General features: G+C 43.7%; 1 protein-coding gene across 1 annotated transcript; it reads right to left on the bottom strand.

Annotated features, from left to right (window-relative positions):
• Window positions 1–4,329: 4,329 nt before the first annotated feature.
• Window positions 4,330–13,210, bottom strand: UBE2A (ubiquitin conjugating enzyme E2 A). Its single transcript, XM_082716331.1, has 6 exons — window positions 12,587–13,210; window positions 12,349–12,429; window positions 11,895–11,920; window positions 6,135–6,224; window positions 4,857–4,945; window positions 4,330–4,572 (listed from the first exon to the last, which is right to left on the bottom strand). The coding sequence occupies exons 1-6, from the start codon at window positions 12,628–12,630 to the stop codon at window positions 4,444–4,446; spliced, it is 459 nt and encodes a 152-aa protein (XP_082572457.1). The 5' UTR covers window positions 12,631–13,210; the 3' UTR covers window positions 4,330–4,443.
• Window positions 13,211–16,785: the final 3,575 nt, after the last annotated feature.

A 16,785-nucleotide genomic window follows, 5' to 3' on the forward strand; every position in this document is an offset into this window, starting at 1 on the left:
CTATGGACCAACACACTGGGCGCAACCAAACCTCTGGCTGTGTCCTTTTATGTGATTTTGGTCTTGCAGCTCCGATAAATCAAGTGTCACTATTCAGAGATGAATAGTAATACCGAGAGTTAAACACGCCAGTGAAATGATAGAACAATTAGGTTGTTCACAGTGTCTGGGAACATTTAGCACCACACTTGACAGGTAATTGGCCCACAATAAACAGTAATTTCCTTTCTCCTCTCTTATATTTTAGAATGAAAAAGCTGCCCATTGTAGTTAAATCAGTAGTTTAAAAAATAAAAAGGGATTGGCTTTTATACCTGGATCTCTAGGTTTTAGTCATCTACAGCTATTCAAACTGTGTGACACTTGCTTTTTACTAACTCCCTTTCTCTTACGATGCTTGCCCTTTCCCAATGTTGGCAGGAAGAGAAATGAGGTGTGCATTTTATTTGGGAACTTACTGTTTTAACAATGGCAAAGGGAACATAAGCTAAGATATATAGGATTTTTTTAAACCTAGAGGGCTCATGCCAACCTGGAGAAGCTGTGGCTCAATTAGCAAGTTAGAAAAGCCAGCCTTAGTTCTCTTGAGTAAGAAGGGGCTTTGCAGATCAAGGGGAGCTGAGGGCGGGTGGAGGGGTGGGGTGAAAACTCGTTTCTCCCTTTACATTTCTTTTCTCTTCCCAAAATGGTTGGACAGGGGAAGGCCTGCGGGGAGTAGGGACATAAATCTGGTTTTCTTAAATTTAACAGAACAATATTAACATAGTAAGGGTTAGGGCTCCCAAATAATTGGGCCAACTGTACATTTGGTTCTGGGTTTGAGGGTCCAGATTTGGTGACTTTTTTTTTTTTTTAAAGATTTTGTTTGACAGAGATCACAAGTAGGCAGAGAGGCAGGCAGAGAGAGAGGAGGAAGCAGGCTCCTGGCCAAGCAGAGAGTCCAATGTGGGGCTTGATCCCAGGACCCTGGGATCATGACCTGAGACAAAGGCAGAGGCTTTAACCCACTGAGCCACCCAGGCGCTCTTGTTGACTTCTTAGATCAGCTTTGGTATTGATGTGGAATTAGGCTGAAGTCACTTAACTCTGCTTGACAATAAAATACATTGACAGTGAGCTGCTGACAACCTTGCTGTCTTGTTTTGTCCTCATTCTGTTCCCCATTCTCTTGGCTCCTCTATTTTCCTTTTCTTGTAAAGAGCAGTCATTTGTAGCTCAGTAACTTTGCTGTAAAACAACAGATAAATGAACTGCTTCAAGTTTTATTTGAACTAAAAAGTTATACTGAAGAAGTAACTCTTTCAGTTACATATATAGCCTCGAGTCTCACAGATCTACTTTTTAGATTTTTTTTCCTCCTTTGATTGCAAAATGAATGGGAATTTCGTGCATTCTTTTGGGAAACTTTTTTTTTAAAGTAGGATACAGTGCATGGACTTTGCTGTGAGTAAGCCCTGAAGCTGGAGATGGGTCTTAAATAAAAGACTCTTGATTATAACTTGATTACAATCCTCATGGTTCTCCCTCATGCCACCTTCCCCATATCAGAAGGGGCAGAATTAAAGATTCAGGTTCCAATCAGACTTCCATTTGTAAGGGGACCTTACAAATCTGTTTTAACCTTACTGTTCTAATTATATGCAGGCAGCCTGTCGCATTTGTTAAAAAGAAAAAAAAACATTGTAAAGAAAAAAAGGCAAATTAGCATTAAATGTTTGGTTTGTGTAGTGCCTTTGACAGTGGACATGATGCTTTTAGAGATCAGCTGTTGTAAGGGGACATGGATAATCCCATGGAAAAGATGGTGTTTCTCAGGAGGTGTGTAAAAAGAAAAAATTAAATCTGCACATTATGGATCTCACCTTAATTTTTAAAAGTGTGACTAATAGTGTCACTATTTAAGGTACCCAGCCACAGTAGGATGAAAAAGTTAAGGTAAAACTAATCTACCAAATAAAGACCAATTTAATGTGGTTCTACTCTGAAGCAGAAATGGACTTAAGGGAAAGTGTGAAGCACATTTAAGGTTGATGCTCCTAGGTGGGGTCAACCAGTGCATGCATTGAATGAACTCTGCCGCACTGGGGTTCCTTTAGGGGCCATGTCTTAAAGGATGAATATAGTACATACCCCACAAAGACTCATTTTTTAGGATTTGAGAGAGAGTGCGCACAGAGGGAGAGGGAGAAGCAGACTCCCCACTGAGCAGAGTCCGATGTGGGGCTCCATCCCAGGAACTGGAGATCATGACCTGAGCTCCCCAGGCGCCCCATATAAAGACTTAGTTTAATTTCATTTAGCCCCCTACCCCAGACAAGAGGCAAGTGTTTCTACTGTCACTGTTCTTGGCTCTTTAAAATGAGACCAGTTCTTCCCCAGAAGAAAGCAATTTTGTTAAAACAAGATTGAGGATACCTGTACTCCCAAACTTCACTGGGGAGTTAAAATGCTATTTTTAAAAAAAAACTTTTTTTTAAGATTTTATTTATTTATTTGACAGAGATGACAAGCAGGCAGAGAGGCAGGCGGGGGGCCGGGGGTGGGGGGGAAGCAGGCTCCCTGCGGAGCAGAGAGCCCAATGTGGGGCTTGATCCCAGGACCCTGGGATCATGACCCAAGCCAAAGGCAGAGGCTTTAACCCACTGAGCCACCCAGGCACCCCTTAAAATGCCATTTTATAAGTTTGGTACTATTTGCTTTTAAGTTAGGGCTTCTTAAAAAATTTTTTTAAAAGATATTATTTGACAGAGAGAGATAACAAGTAGAGAGAGATGGGGGAGAAGCAGGCTCTCAGCTGAGCAGAGAGCCCGATGCAGGCCTCAATCCCAGGACCCTGAGATCATGACCCAAGCTGAAGGCAGAGGCTCAACCCACTGAGCCCCCCAGGCACCCTAAGCTAGGGCTTCTTAAAGAGGTGGAATGTCAGGATCAACAAGGCAGATCTTGGTCCCTGGGGGCACTGGTGTCTATCACCCCCCTTCCCAACACACGCCTGATTGACCGTACTATGTGCTGAGGGAACTTTGTTCTATTTAACAGTTTTACATTCTGATTAAAACATTAAAAAAAGAACAAAGCATTAACACTTATGACAAGAAAGAAGGTCCCCTCCAACAGTATTTACTCTTTTCCCTCTCCCAGCGTGTGTATTTTTCTTTTATCATGTTTATTTCAAGGGGGAAAGTGAGTAGATATGAGATTCCAGTAAGTTAATACTAAAAGTTCATAGTGAGCTAAAATATAATTATACCTTGACTACAAAATTTTAAGGTTATTTTTATTTACAAGTTTTGAAAAATGTACATTTTTTACATGGGTTACTTGTGCAAAGTTAGATTTAGAAGAGTGACAAATGCACAAAAGGTGACAATGGAACATTAGACAAAACATGTACAAGCTTTGTCCCACACTGCTACTTAAAGGTACTGTCTATCTAAAGTATAAATAGCCAAAGAAAGATCACAAACGTGACTTCAAGGTTCTTATAAAACTGAAAGGGAAGATGAAACTAAAGCATGCAGCATTAACTCAGGATTTGAGTGGAAAATGGTTTGCCATAGATATGCTCCCTTCCTTGGGTTAATTAAAACTCTAAAAAAATGATGGGGGATTACAAGTTTATCTAGGGTGGCACTTGCTCCCTTAAAGATTAAAGGATCTCCCACCTTCCCTAGCTTAAAAATGAATGATTGTTTCCATTCCTCTGCTCCCACACCTCTTTAAAAAGCAAAAACTCCGAAGACTTCAGTATTCGGAAACTTAGCATGGGTGAGCCCAGTGAGTATCCTGCAAGGAGAGGGTGTGTCAGTTACAACTATTGCTGCGTTCCTTTGGCTGAGTCCTTTGACTTTTCCCTTGGTACCAGTAAAAAAAAAAAAAAAAACCATCTTGTAATTCATTTTGGCTAGATCTTAGTATTATAGCATTTTTAGCCTCCATTGCTCTTTCAGAATGGGTGTTTATGTGGATTTGTTCCCCTGTTTTTCAGAGGCCGTATTCCAAACATTCACTTCTAAATCCAACGCAAGTGAAGGACCAGCCAGGATGAAACGCTTTAGCAATCCTTTTGTTAAAAATAACATCCCGGCCATCAAGCTATGCATAAGCACCACTTGTACAACAATTCACTTTAAAAGCTTAGTGTAGAGTACAGTAACACAATACCACCCTAAAGCTGGAGATGAGAGGACAGACAAGGGATGAAGCATTAGTGATTTCCGCACGTAACCCAGGTACAGTACATTTGATCTCGTAGAGGGTGTTTTCTGATGTTCAAGGAGAGGGGAGAAGGGGTAGAAAGAGCTCGCCAAGGGAAGATGGAAACGGCACGACAGCTATTTTGCTTTTAATAAAGTAATGTAATGACACTGAGGAATAGGAAGGTGACAAACACATCAATATATATTTTTCTTATGACCAGCCTCTTCTTTTGCTGCACCCGGGTCAACAGTCACGCCAGCTCTGTTCTACTATTGCAGAAACACGTTTCTCATATTCCCGCTTGTTCTCCTGGTACAGCTGAGCAGCCTGGCTGTTTGCTGGACTGTTGGGATTGGGCTCATCCAATAGGGACTATAGAGACAATTTGTAAAAGGTCAGTTCCTCAATGCAAAAAAAATTTAGATATATATATCTATATCATTCAACTGAATTGTCCTCAGTAACAACTAAAAGTTGATCTCTTAGCATACTAATCAAAGTAACATTAATCTGCTAGTAGCTAGGCAAATACATGTTTTCTGGGGGCAAGGGTCTTAATGACCTGCCCTTCACCTTAAGTTAGGACTTTCAGAAACAATTCAAGTACTAATAAAACATCTCAAAGGCCACAGTTAGTCACATCAAGGAAAATTCACCTGTATGGATGTTAAAATGGAAGACACATCATAAGTTGGACTCCAGCGGTTCTGAAGTATGTCCAGACATATACTACCATCTGCATAGACTAAGAGCACAGCGGAGGTATGTTAAATGTAGTAAAACCATTCCCATTTTTAACAACACAGTCAAAACAAACATAGTCAAGAATACTTTGTGAGGTTTAAAAAGATTCCCAAACTGCTTCTCAGTTATATTCCTAAGAAGTGTCCTAATAATTTCTAGTGAAATAATCAAAGAATGTCAACTATTTAATTGATATAAAACTAGAAGCTATTTAGTGTTCTTTCTTCTGAAAAGACTGCCCTATTAACCAGGAAATCATACACGTTTTCCAACAGGGTCCCCAGCCATCCAGACAAGTGAGAAATTTATTCCACGAAATTTGCAAACTCTGTTATCTGAAATAACAAAAGATAGCTCAGAGTTCACAAGGTCTCATTTCGGCATGAAGATAAAAATATCTGATATCCCAGAAAATACTTTATTAACCTGAATAAAAAAGCAAGCTGTTCTAGGCTTACTACTAGCCAAAAAAGCAGAATGTACATCAGAATCACCCATGCTGCTTTTCCAAAACACTGGAGCCCTCAGCCACAGAATCTCCTATTGAGTAGGTCTGGAGCAGGGCCAAGGAATCTCTATTTTTAAAGTGTTCCACAGCAATTTTGATCTGCATCTAAAGTTGAAAACTATTGTTTTGAATAAACAGTTCTAGATGTCGTGAAAATAGTCACAACACAAGACTACCCCAATCCAACATCAAAAGGGAACATCAAGAGCATCCTCATTTGGGGGTAATAAGTAAATGATAAAGATCATCAAAACCAGGAGGCTCGCAGACCCCAAGCCAAGGCAGAGTACCTTCACTGCTCCCGTTCTAGGACTAGAGATCAGGACCGCAATGGACCATCATGAACAAGCAGTTTTCAGGAAACGGCAAGAGGCCTAAAGACACACTCAGCTACTAGGGACAAACACCTAAAAAACGTGGAGCATCACCCATAATTAACCATGTAGTTTAAAACAGTGCATTAACAGGGCACCTGGGTGGTTCAGTGAGTTAAAACCTCTGCCTTCGACTCAGGTAGTGATCCCAGGGTCGTGGGATCAAGCCCCGAGTCAGGCTCTCTGCTCAGCGTGGAGCCTGCTTCCTCCTCTCTCTCTGCCTGCCTCTCTGCCTACTTGTGATCTCTGTCTGTCAAATAAATAAATAAAATCTTAAAAAAAAACAGTGCATTAAAAGTGATACTTGCCATTTGGATGAAACATCTTAGAAACAAATCTAACCGTAGGTGGCTTATTTGGATATTCTTCGGTGAATTCTATTGTAAGCTTAAATGTTCCTGTAGTTAGAAAGAAAGGTTTAAGAAACAGATTTATTGCTTTGTTCAGTAGTACTTTCTTTTTAATGCTACATTACATTTTTTCCAGTACTAAATGAAATAATGCAGATATAGGGTAGGGAGGAAAGAAAGGCCAGGTAAGAGACAAGGTAAGATCTCTGGGAACTGCTCTAAAAATAGACAGATAGTGTAAGAACCACCACCCAAAGGGGATTTGTTTTTTTGTTTTGCCATCATTCACCCCCAAACTTAAAAATACAGTCATCTTAAACTCAAAAGTACTGCCTACAGGATAACTTTAGCAACTGACCATTTTGAAGATATCCTTAAAATCACAAGAAACTATAGAGCCTAAATTTGGCGCTCTTGCCTCAGAAGACTGAGACCTCAAAGGCCTATTTTAAACAGCCACCATCTTAAACTCTCCAGTGATTCTGACATGGGCTAGAGAGAACGAGAGTACACAGGTTCCAAAATCAATGCTAGAAATACAAATCGATAACCAAATTATCTTTAAAAATGGAAGGGAATAACTATAAAAGCGTTCACTGGCTTTTTTTCATATAATAGCAACTCTATAATGAAAACATAATTGAATGTAAGCCAGAAAAAACCGTTAGAGTCTCTCTCAAAAATCCTTAAGTATGACTCACAAGGTACTTCACTATAAAATGAACTCAATTATTCACACTAATGGAGGGAATTAATGGCAGAAATAATTTAAAAATCACATTAGATTGCATTCATGTCTCCAGCAAATTTATCTTTCTCATGATGTTTGTTTAGGCTACTATTGAAATGAATTCATTTTCTCTGAATATGTGTCACCTCAGGTAGCAGGAGGCTCTGACGCATACTAGGTTATAGACTTATTTATAAGGAATGAACAAAGTGGATCTCATTCAAGAATTGCAGGATGCCCTGATTTAGGGAGACTGTTTCCTTCAAAATATTTTTAAAATTGGGTTTAACAAATCCAAGAAAACAATTGGGCAATTGTTTTTTCCTGACTGAAATCTCTTCAGGTAAACTTAAGGAATCACTGTCTGGTATAAGGTAATGAATGTTCCACTGTATTACTCTGGTCCGTTTATAACAATTTCCTCCTTCCACCAATAGGTTTATCACCACAAAAGATAAAAAGACTACACTCAATTGCTAGATCCCTTACATAACAATGCCAAAGTTTGTCTCCTACCAGTAAACTCACAGGAAACAATCTGCTAACAGAGTTGTCCCAAGTATGATGAATGTTCCAAAGTTTCAGAATAATTTAGAGTACAACACAGAGACATATTCCCCAAACTACTGTTACTCCTTAAACTGTGTGAAAGCCAGATCTGAAGATATTGTATATTAACACTAAGGGCAAAAAGTGAAATATTTTGGAATGGAGAAACATGCTGTAGTCTATGAGAACCTACTTTACCTTATTACCACCTGGTCATAAATCTTCCTACTTTTGAGGAAGAGACATTGCTTCTTCCTTTTCAGTACCATTGATTATAATACGCAGGAAAAAGTGCGAATGAGTGTTAACTCTGAGCTTCCTTATGCATCTCAAGTATAAACACATTTGGCTCAATGTTGAAATCTGATTAAATTATAGGTAAGAGATTTCTCATCATGGAATTGCTCTAAAAGTAGGCAGATTTAACAGCACACAGGTACTAGGTCCCAGGTACTTTAAATTAAGACCATCATTATATATGATGTCCAAGAGCGGTAAAGCAACACAAGACAGGCCTAAGTGGAAACGGTAGAGCATATCAGGGAAGAGCGCAGCCTTGCAGTCAGACCTAGTTATGAGACCTTGAGGAAGCCACCTGACCTGACTAAACCTCAAGTTCCTCATCTGTAAAATGGGGTTAGTGATAATACCTACCACATTACATTGTGAGGTTTAAATGATTGACATGTGCACAGTGACACAAAGTAAGCATTCTACAAGGTGTCGCTGGGTGGCTCAGTCGCTGGGCGTCTGCCTTTGGCTCAGGTCATGATCCCAGGGTCCCGGGATTGAGCCCCACATCGGGATCCCTGCTCGGCGGGAAGCCTGCTTCTTCCTCTCCCACTGCCCCTGCCTGCGTTCCCTCTCTGTGTCTCTTTTTGTCAAATAAATAAAATCTTTAAAAAAAATAACTGTTCCATAAATATGGTAGCTATAATAATTCCAACATTTCACATCCCTAGACCCAACCGAAGGAGGCAAAGACCAAACATCCCAATTTGACTATCAGTACGAAATATACAATTAATCAGTTTAAATATTAAATATTACTTTCTTTCTGACCTACATGAAATGCTCAAAGCTGAATTCAAGTGGAGTATGTAGGCTGGTAGCTCTCGAAACCCTTGACTTGAACTTTCTGCCTAATACTTGCCCAGAAGTTTAACACTAGCTACCAAATAAGTTAATCAAGTCTTTTCAAACAGCTCGCTTACTATCTTGAGAAGCGAAACAACCTGCTTATGTCTACCTGAATATAAATTAGGAACTTACCCCAAATCTTATTGCAAATACGTACTTATGAGACTGACGCGCTGCCTACTGCGCTAAGGAGGCAGGTGCAAATACGTATTTAAAAGGGGACAGTTCACACTTTCAGCCACATTATACTACTGGAACCTTTTTAATACAAGCCTCAATGCAATTTCTGAGATCCAAAACAAACGTTAAGGAAATTTAAAGTCCTAGAATATTATGCAATTGAGACTAGTGCTTATCCTCTCAATATTTAGAAGGTTAGGCTTTAAAATAACGGAAGACGTAAGCCTCGCCATTGTACACACAAACAGTACTGCTTTTGTTCATCTTCCTGACGAGGCCAAAACATCATAAGGGAAGTATCAATTAATCCATCTAAACAGGGGACTGGGAAAAGTACATGTGTTCAATGGCAATGGTATGGCGACAGGGAGCGATATGGTTGGATCAGAGAGTATATGTTCTGCTAAAGACATTCACAAATTCAAATTTTTGAAAATACTGTGTCAGCCAAAGAAAACATCTGTGTGTTTTCTGCCATTTGGCCACCAGCTTGTGACCCCGGAGGAGAAAACAAAGTATGTGCACCTAAACAAAATTTCTTTGATGAATGGAAATTCTGATTTTTTAGATAATAACCCAAATACTCTTCATAGAATGTATTTACCTTAAGAACACCCCCAGTGGTTTCTAAGTAATTTTTAAAACACTTAAAACCAAACTCCTACAAAAAGCAAATACTAGTATCGTACTGTGTGTATTGACCATTTTTAGATGATGTGATGGAGAATATTTTATTCCATAGTCTTTGTATTCAGCATACATGCCAAGATATTTTGATGAGGAAGCATTGCCCCCCAGTGTTTTGTGTGGTAGTGTAAGTTCTTGAGAACATTTTCCTCTTACTTTATGTGTGTAAAATTAAATCAAAATACCATCAAGAGTTCCTTTTCTCAAGGAACTGGGGCCTGGCTGTTCCAGAAATGTCCATCACAAATGATTTACAAAGCAACAGCAAAAGTAGTTTTGGGGCTGTTGATTGAGGTAATACATTGGAAATAGCAAAATCAATTATGCCACTTGTTCCTAGTCAGTCCTTTCTAGTAAATTCCCTAACTGTAAATAAAGGGTATTAAAAAATGGTCAAAATTTTTGGGGGAGCCACAGCCTATGTTCTAGACACCTGAGGAAGCATCCACACACAGCAGACCGTTCAAGAGAATGAATCAGAGAAGGGTATTGTCATTTAGCTTGAGTAGTTCCTTTCAGCAATGCCGGTATGAAGACACACATCATCAAAAATAGAACCAGTGATGTCAACGGGGAAGATCCAGGTAGATAATGGATTCCTTAAGTACCTTCTCAATTCATACCACTTAAAATGAGTGAAGCACCCTTGAAATATTTAAGTAGCCAATCCTCCAGCAAAGCAATGCAGTCTTAATAAAGCTGTGCCCGGCATAAAGCTGTCCAAGTGAAGTCAGGAGGAAAAGAAGAAGCCAATGAAAATAAAGCCTGCCAGAGCTAAAGCAAATACACAGTTAATCTGCACACAATGCTTCGGTATAAAGAACTAGCACCAATCTAGGAGAGGGAAATGAAGTTGAGCTAGCTCTTGCCATGGATCAGTTCAAATGATTTACTGCACCAAAGCGGTATGCCTTTAGCATCACTCCCTGCTGCCGTTTCTTTTTATTGCAGCACTGAAGAGCAGTGACATTTACCCAGGGGGTGGAGACAGGGAGGAAACTGAAAGTATTCAGGTGACTGTCCACAGTCTCCTAGGGAAATCTGAGTATTTGAGACAAATTGGAGAGCTGGCTGACACTGCCCTCCCACATCGCATCTTGCAGACCCGTAACAGCAGAAAGCTATCCGACTCGGCAATACAGGTATATACTTAGTACTTTGCAAAAGTGTTTCCGTTCCCCCCTCCAGACCGAGTTCTATGTATGTGTGTATTTGTGTGTGTGCCTCCAGACCGAGTTCTATGTATGTGTGTATTTGTGTGTGTGCAGGTGTGTGCATGTGTGTGTGTGTGTGTGTGTCAAACACTGAGTAAAGAAAGATGGTCACTGAAAAAAGTAAAGATGCTTTTCTTTTTCAAATACCTCAAATATTAAAGATGTCGATCAGTAGTTCAAAAACTTTTAATTGTGTTTTAAATGTATTAAGCATTCCAAAAACAACTATACACACATGCACACAACTGAACGCACATAAAACTATATCAATGTCAATTTCCTGGTTGTGATATTGTAGTACAGTCATTCAAGATGTTACCAAAGGGGTGGGGGAATGGGTGAAAGGTATACAAGGTGTCTCTGTATTATTATTATTAATTATAACCACATACGAATCTGTAATTGTCTCAAAATAGAAAGTTTAAAAAAAACTGAAAAAGCAAGTAACGTGTTTTTAAAAGTCAAACTTAAATCCATTAAAAATCCTGTACCTATAGGTACACATAGTACCTTCGAGTAGGCTGGAACCTGTCAAGACAGTACATTAAGGTTCTCCTTAATTCTGAAACTGCTTTGAGAATACTGACCATAAAGTCTTGATAAAAGCACACTGAAAACTCATTTAAAAATAAGAAACAAAGTTATAGTCAAGCTGGCCATTAAAGGTGCCATTAAAGACCATCTTAGAACCATGAGGCTGATAGGCATTCAACACCAGATTGTAGAAACCAGATAGTTCTATGCAACGGACTCTCTCGCACCCATCCAACTACTAACAGATACACGTTAAGCACCTGCTGAACACAGTTCCTGCCCCTGCGGTAGAATTCTGAACCAGGTGGTCTCTAGGGTCTCTGAGTCTATCAGAAAGTGTCTGGGTTGATACTAAGTCAGTAACTTGACAGGGTGCTGAACCCAGCAGGAACACAGCCCAAACCTGAAGAATCCTTAACATCAGTGTTATGATGCTCCTTGTAAAAAGTGATCACCTTACCCCATTTTCTCTTTTTTAAAGAAGCAAGCAAGAAAAAGGGTGCAGTTCTAGTCAAGCAGACAATGGCCAGAACCACCTGCCACATATGGGAGTCCACTGAAGCCTGTAGCAGGCAGAGGCTAGGGAGAAGCGGATTCTTAAGTAGGAGGCACTTCCAGGATGACTGGGAACCCTCTCCCCCAGATGCTCAGGCTCCTGAAAGGTGGGTAAAGAATCTCTCTTACCATCCTCAAACGGGGTCCCTTCAGGCCTGCAACACACACAGAAAGAGAGACAGTCAGTTCCCGCTTCAGGGGCTCCCCTCTCCCTTAAGGGGTTCACCTTAAGACACATGGCTATTCCCAGCTCTGCCAACTCTACCTCTGCTAAACCACCGCTTCCTGGGTCCGAGAGCCAGTACACATGGGTGTCTGGGGCTCCGAACGCCGGCGCAGGCCGCCGCGCCTAACCGCCACCACTCCCCGCTCCGCCCCCCTCAGAACCCCAAACGGTTCCCCTGGCAGCGGGAACCGAGCTAATCGAGGCACAGGCTCCGGGGAGGCGCCTAGGCCCAGGCGGACCCAAACATTCCCCCTTTGCCTTTCCGTCCCCGCCGGGGGGCCGGTCCCCGACGGCAGGCCGGGCCGGCTCTAGTACCCCCCCCCCACCTCCCGGCACCTCCCCGTAACGCAGACTCACCCGAAAATGACCGCGTTCCAAACCATTATGTTGTTCTCGGACGGAGCCCCGCTGACTCCCGCCGGAGGATCCTCCTGCAACCTTCAGGGGAACAGACAGGGGCCCCGCGGTCCGGCACCCGCGTCCGCTCCGGGCCGCCCCCCGCCGCCCCCGGCCCGCCCCGGGACCCGCCCTGCGCCCCGCCTGGCAGCTCCCCCCTCCCCGCCCGCCCCGGCCTCGGCGGTCCCCGTCGCTTTACCTCTTGAAGTCCCTCATGAGGCGCCGCCGAGCCGGGGTGGACATATCTCTAGCGGGGTCAGGGGTGGGGCATACACCGAGGTCTCGGGTCCCGGCGGACGCTGAAGAGGCCGAGGAGGCTGAAGGAGCTGAAGCGGACGCCGAGGGAGCGCCCAGAGGAACGGCACTGCCCCTCCGAAGTCGAGGGTCGGTCTGGCGCCGACTAAGCACCACCCCGGAGTAGACGGGGGCTGAACCAACCTGGAAAGAGAGGGGGGGAGTGGAACGCCGAACGCCGTACGCCGGACAGGCTGTACCAAGACAGGGCGGGGGGGGGGCGGCCGGGAAAGTTGCTTAGGTCATTAAACCCCAGCGGGAGGCGGGGAGGGCCGGGCCCGTGAGGGACTGAGAGGCACGCGGCCCACCGGGCGGAAGCCTGTAATTCACTAGGAATTAGTGCGGGAATGGGGTCCGTCTCCACCTGCCCAGGCTAAGACGAACCCTGGGAGGCTTCTTCCTATTTTCTTTTTCTATCCTTTTTTTTTTTTCTTTTTTGGAAATCAGATCACTTATGACAGTGCGCACTGTGGCTGGGGACGACGGGCGACGGTACGGGGTGGCGGGGGTGGGGGAGAAGAAGGATGGGAGTCCCTAAGTAGAAGGGAGGAGGAGACAGTGGGTGGAGGCACATCTGGTTCTCGGGAAGCGGGAACTCTAGGGACCCGGGAGGCTAGGGAGGAGAGTGTGTGACTGGTTCAAATCACTGAAAATCAAAAGAATAAATCGGCCTTGGCTACAACAAGAAGCTTGTGGGTCCCTCGTCTGTGAGATGAGCGTGCGGGATTCTGGTCCCAATGTTAGGCCAGTGATCACCCCCAAGCAGGATAAAATGGTGGTGTGTGTCCTGGGGGAGGGAATGAGATCTTAAGGCAAGCACAATAAGGTTTTAGCTTTGGGCACTCACAATTTGGCTCTGGAACCACATTTCCCCTTGGCAGTTCAACAAGCCAAGCGGCTACTATATATTCGGAAGAGTCCAAGGTATGAGAATATCCGACTGCGGAGAATTGGAAGGGCAGAGAGTCTGAAGTAAAAGTAACGGTAAGATGCACGGGAAAAAGCAGCAGGTTGCAGAGAAGAGTCACAGTTAGTATGTGGACCTGCAAAAGCAATAATAGTTTAAAAGAATAATTTGTAAAGGTCAACCCCAAATAACTTAGAAGGTAGACAAAACACTCATTTTAAGAATTTATGAAAATATGAGAAAGGTAAGTTTGGGTTAAGTCATAGAGACTTGGAACGTCAAGCTAACGATTTCCTTGGAAGGTGGTGCATAGTTAGAGCCCTGCGACTCAGAGATGGGTCCCAGGAGAGCAGCTAGGAGACACTTGGAGTAGTCTAGGTGAGAAACATTGAACTAGGCAGTGACAACAAAAATGGAGAGGGTGGGATGAATGGGGAGGACTTGGCAACAGATTGAACTTGGAGGCAAGAGAGAGGAAGGAGTCAACAATGGCTGGAGTTCTCAGCCTGAGATAATGAGGGCTTTGAAGGTGCCATGAACAGAACTCCGGAACAGAGTGGAGAAGGGGGTGCTTTGGGGATAGGAAGTTTGGGAGCTTACTGAGTGCACGGGACTGCTGAGACATCCGAGCAAAGATGTCCATAAGATATCAGATTTGCTTAAATTTGTTTCTAAGGTGGGAGGCAGGAGACACTTGACAATGGGGGTGATTCTAGCCGCTGCTTAACAGCAGGTACGTTCATGGGCAAGGATTTTGGCTCCCATTGACTCCAACATATCAGGGGTTAAGGCAAGTCTCCCTGATAGCATCACATTGTCACTGTAGTGGGCAGGGGTACAAAAATAAGTTTAAAATCTCCTTTTCCTTTCATTCAGTAACTGGCAGTCTGCTAATACACACATGCAATCTACAAAAGCAAGTGCCTTTGTTTTCCATTGCTGCTTAAGGAACGACCACAAGCTGTAGGCCAGGTTCAGTGCCTTGCAGTTCTAAGGACTGAACCACCTCCCCCACCCCCCGCCATTTGTTCACTGGCTGCCGGCCAGGGGCCATTCTCAGGTCCTAGCGGTCATCCACATTCCTTGCCACATGGCTTGCTCCACTTTTAAGCCAGCAACAGAGAACTTCTCCCCCATGAAATCCTCCTCACACTTGAAATCTTTCTTCAGGAAGACCCCAGTTCACTTTAAGGGCTTATCTGATGAGGTCAGGCCCACCCTGGGTAACACCCCCCCCCCATATCATCGGATCTGGGCCCTTAATCACATCTGCAAAACTCTCTCACAGCAGAACCTAGATGAGTGTTTGATTGAAAAATTGGGAGAAGGTGTGTGTACATCCATGGCCAGGGGTCTTCAGCTTCTCCCTCCCTCCCTCTCCTTTCTTGCAGCGGCAAGAAATGTAGCAGAGGCGCGTGAATCTATAAAGACCGAGGGGCTGCACAGCAGAGGAAACCCTCTGTCTGGTAGGGGTTAGAACAAGCTTCCTGGAATGGGTCTGTTTCAGTTTTGTTTTAACAGAAGTGACGGCAGGGAGAGACATCCCCAGGAGAGAAGTCAAGCAGTTTCTACAAGGGCCACAGTGTGAAGGAGCATGTGCTAATGGGGGATGATGAGACCCCTCCTTGGAAAAGTGAGGGGGACAGAAGCTGGTTAGATGCCCTCAAACGCAAGGATGAGGGCTTAGGCTCGAAAAGCAGCTTTTGGAGGTTTTCCAGGTCTAGCTCACATAGGGGCTGAGAAGCTGCATCTACCATCCTGGAGAGCCGGGAAGGGGCTGAGATGGGAAGCTCCTGCCGCTGGACAAATGTGTCCGAGACTCACTGAAAGCCAGAGATGTAGCTGAGTTTGTGGTGGGTTTGTTGATTTTCTGAAATTCCTTTGCCCTAGCTCATGAGTCGTTCTCTGACTGTCTAATCCAGAAACCTCGGGGACACGAACCACAGCAGTTTGGAAGCCCCGTGGCACCAGGGGATGGGGAGGGCATGCCCTTGACTGCACAGTGGAGTCACACGGCAGAAACACTGTGCCGCCACATTCCTCACCAGAAGCAGTGTTGTCACAGCGAGCAGCAAGACAGAAGATTGTCCTCTAGCAGATGATTATCAGGCTAGAACATGCTAACTATAGCATAGTCTGCCAAGCATTCTTTCCATCCCCTTTTCACCTTGACGTCTTGGAGAAATACCCTGCACCCAGCCAAGCACTATGCCCCTCCCCCAAAGCAGGGGTCCAGAATAGAAGCCCTTTTCAGTGAAAAGAAAAGCGTATTAGCAATCCAAACCATCCCCAGGGAAGGACTTTAGAATTTTCCTAAAAGGGAGGACCATAGCGTCGGGGAATAATCCATGACTAGGGGAGTGGGATTTCATTCATGAGGCTTTCAAAATGCAGACTGGATTGTGATTTTCCGGAACTATTTTGGGTTGGGGAGAGAGAGAGACTGAATAAACTATCATTTCCTGCCTTATGAGGCTGTGAGTTTGTATTTCTGTTAGCCAGAGAAGGCAAGGAATTTTATTTTCCTATGGTTCCTGTTTCTACCAGTAACAGTACAAATGCCAACCGAGAAATAACAGAGTATAAAACCTCAAGGTCTTTCTTGACTCCAGTAGCCTCAGAAGACAAGCCAAGAGAATTGCTCATAGGAAACAACAGTTGTCACAATGTGTATTCTTGGCGGAAATAGTAGTGGTGTGTTTTGCATCTATAAACTCTAGGCTATAGGGAGAGAAAGAGGGAGAAAAGGTGTAGTGAAGTTTAGGTAAGTGGGGGGACATTAGGGCCGTGAACATAGACACTACCTGCTAAGTTGCAGAATCAAGAACAAACATGTGGCAGGTGGGCTGAAACACGCAGGCGCACCTTCCCCAGGATCTTCTGGTCCTCATCTCTGGAATTTGTGCATATATTGCCTTAAACGGCAAAAGGGACTTCACTGATGTAGTTAAATAAAGAATCTCGAGATGGGGAGATTATCCAGGATAAAACCAGTGGGCCTGATGTAATCACATGAGTCCTTAGGAGAGGGAAGAAAGTCTGAATTCAGAGAGAACTTCATGTGACCATGAAAACAGAGATTGGAGCGATACTGCCACCAGCCAAGGAGCCAAGGGATGCTGGTAGCTTCTAGATGCTGCATGGGGCAAAACGGGTTTTCCCCTGGAGCTTCTAGGAGCAACCAGCCCTGCTGACAT

The sequence above is a fragment of the Mustela nivalis genome (assembly GCF_964662115.1).
Source record: "Mustela nivalis genome assembly, chromosome: X".
Classification (NCBI taxonomy): domain Eukaryota; kingdom Metazoa; phylum Chordata; class Mammalia; order Carnivora; family Mustelidae; genus Mustela; species Mustela nivalis.

Excerpts from the sequence above, each read along its gene's own strand:
- UBE2A (XM_082716331.1), bottom strand. The coding sequence starts at position 12,630 with ATGTCCACCCCGGCTCGGCGGCGCCTCATGAGGGACTTCAAGAG. Across the intron at positions 6,225-11,894 it reads AGGGACCCCGTTTGAGGATG|GAACATTTAAGCTTACAATA; the intron begins GTAAGAGAGATT and ends TTCTAACTACAG. Across the intron at positions 4,573-4,856 it reads CCATTTTAACATCCATACAG|TCCCTATTGGATGAGCCCAA; the intron begins GTGAATTTTCCT and ends TTGTCTCTATAG.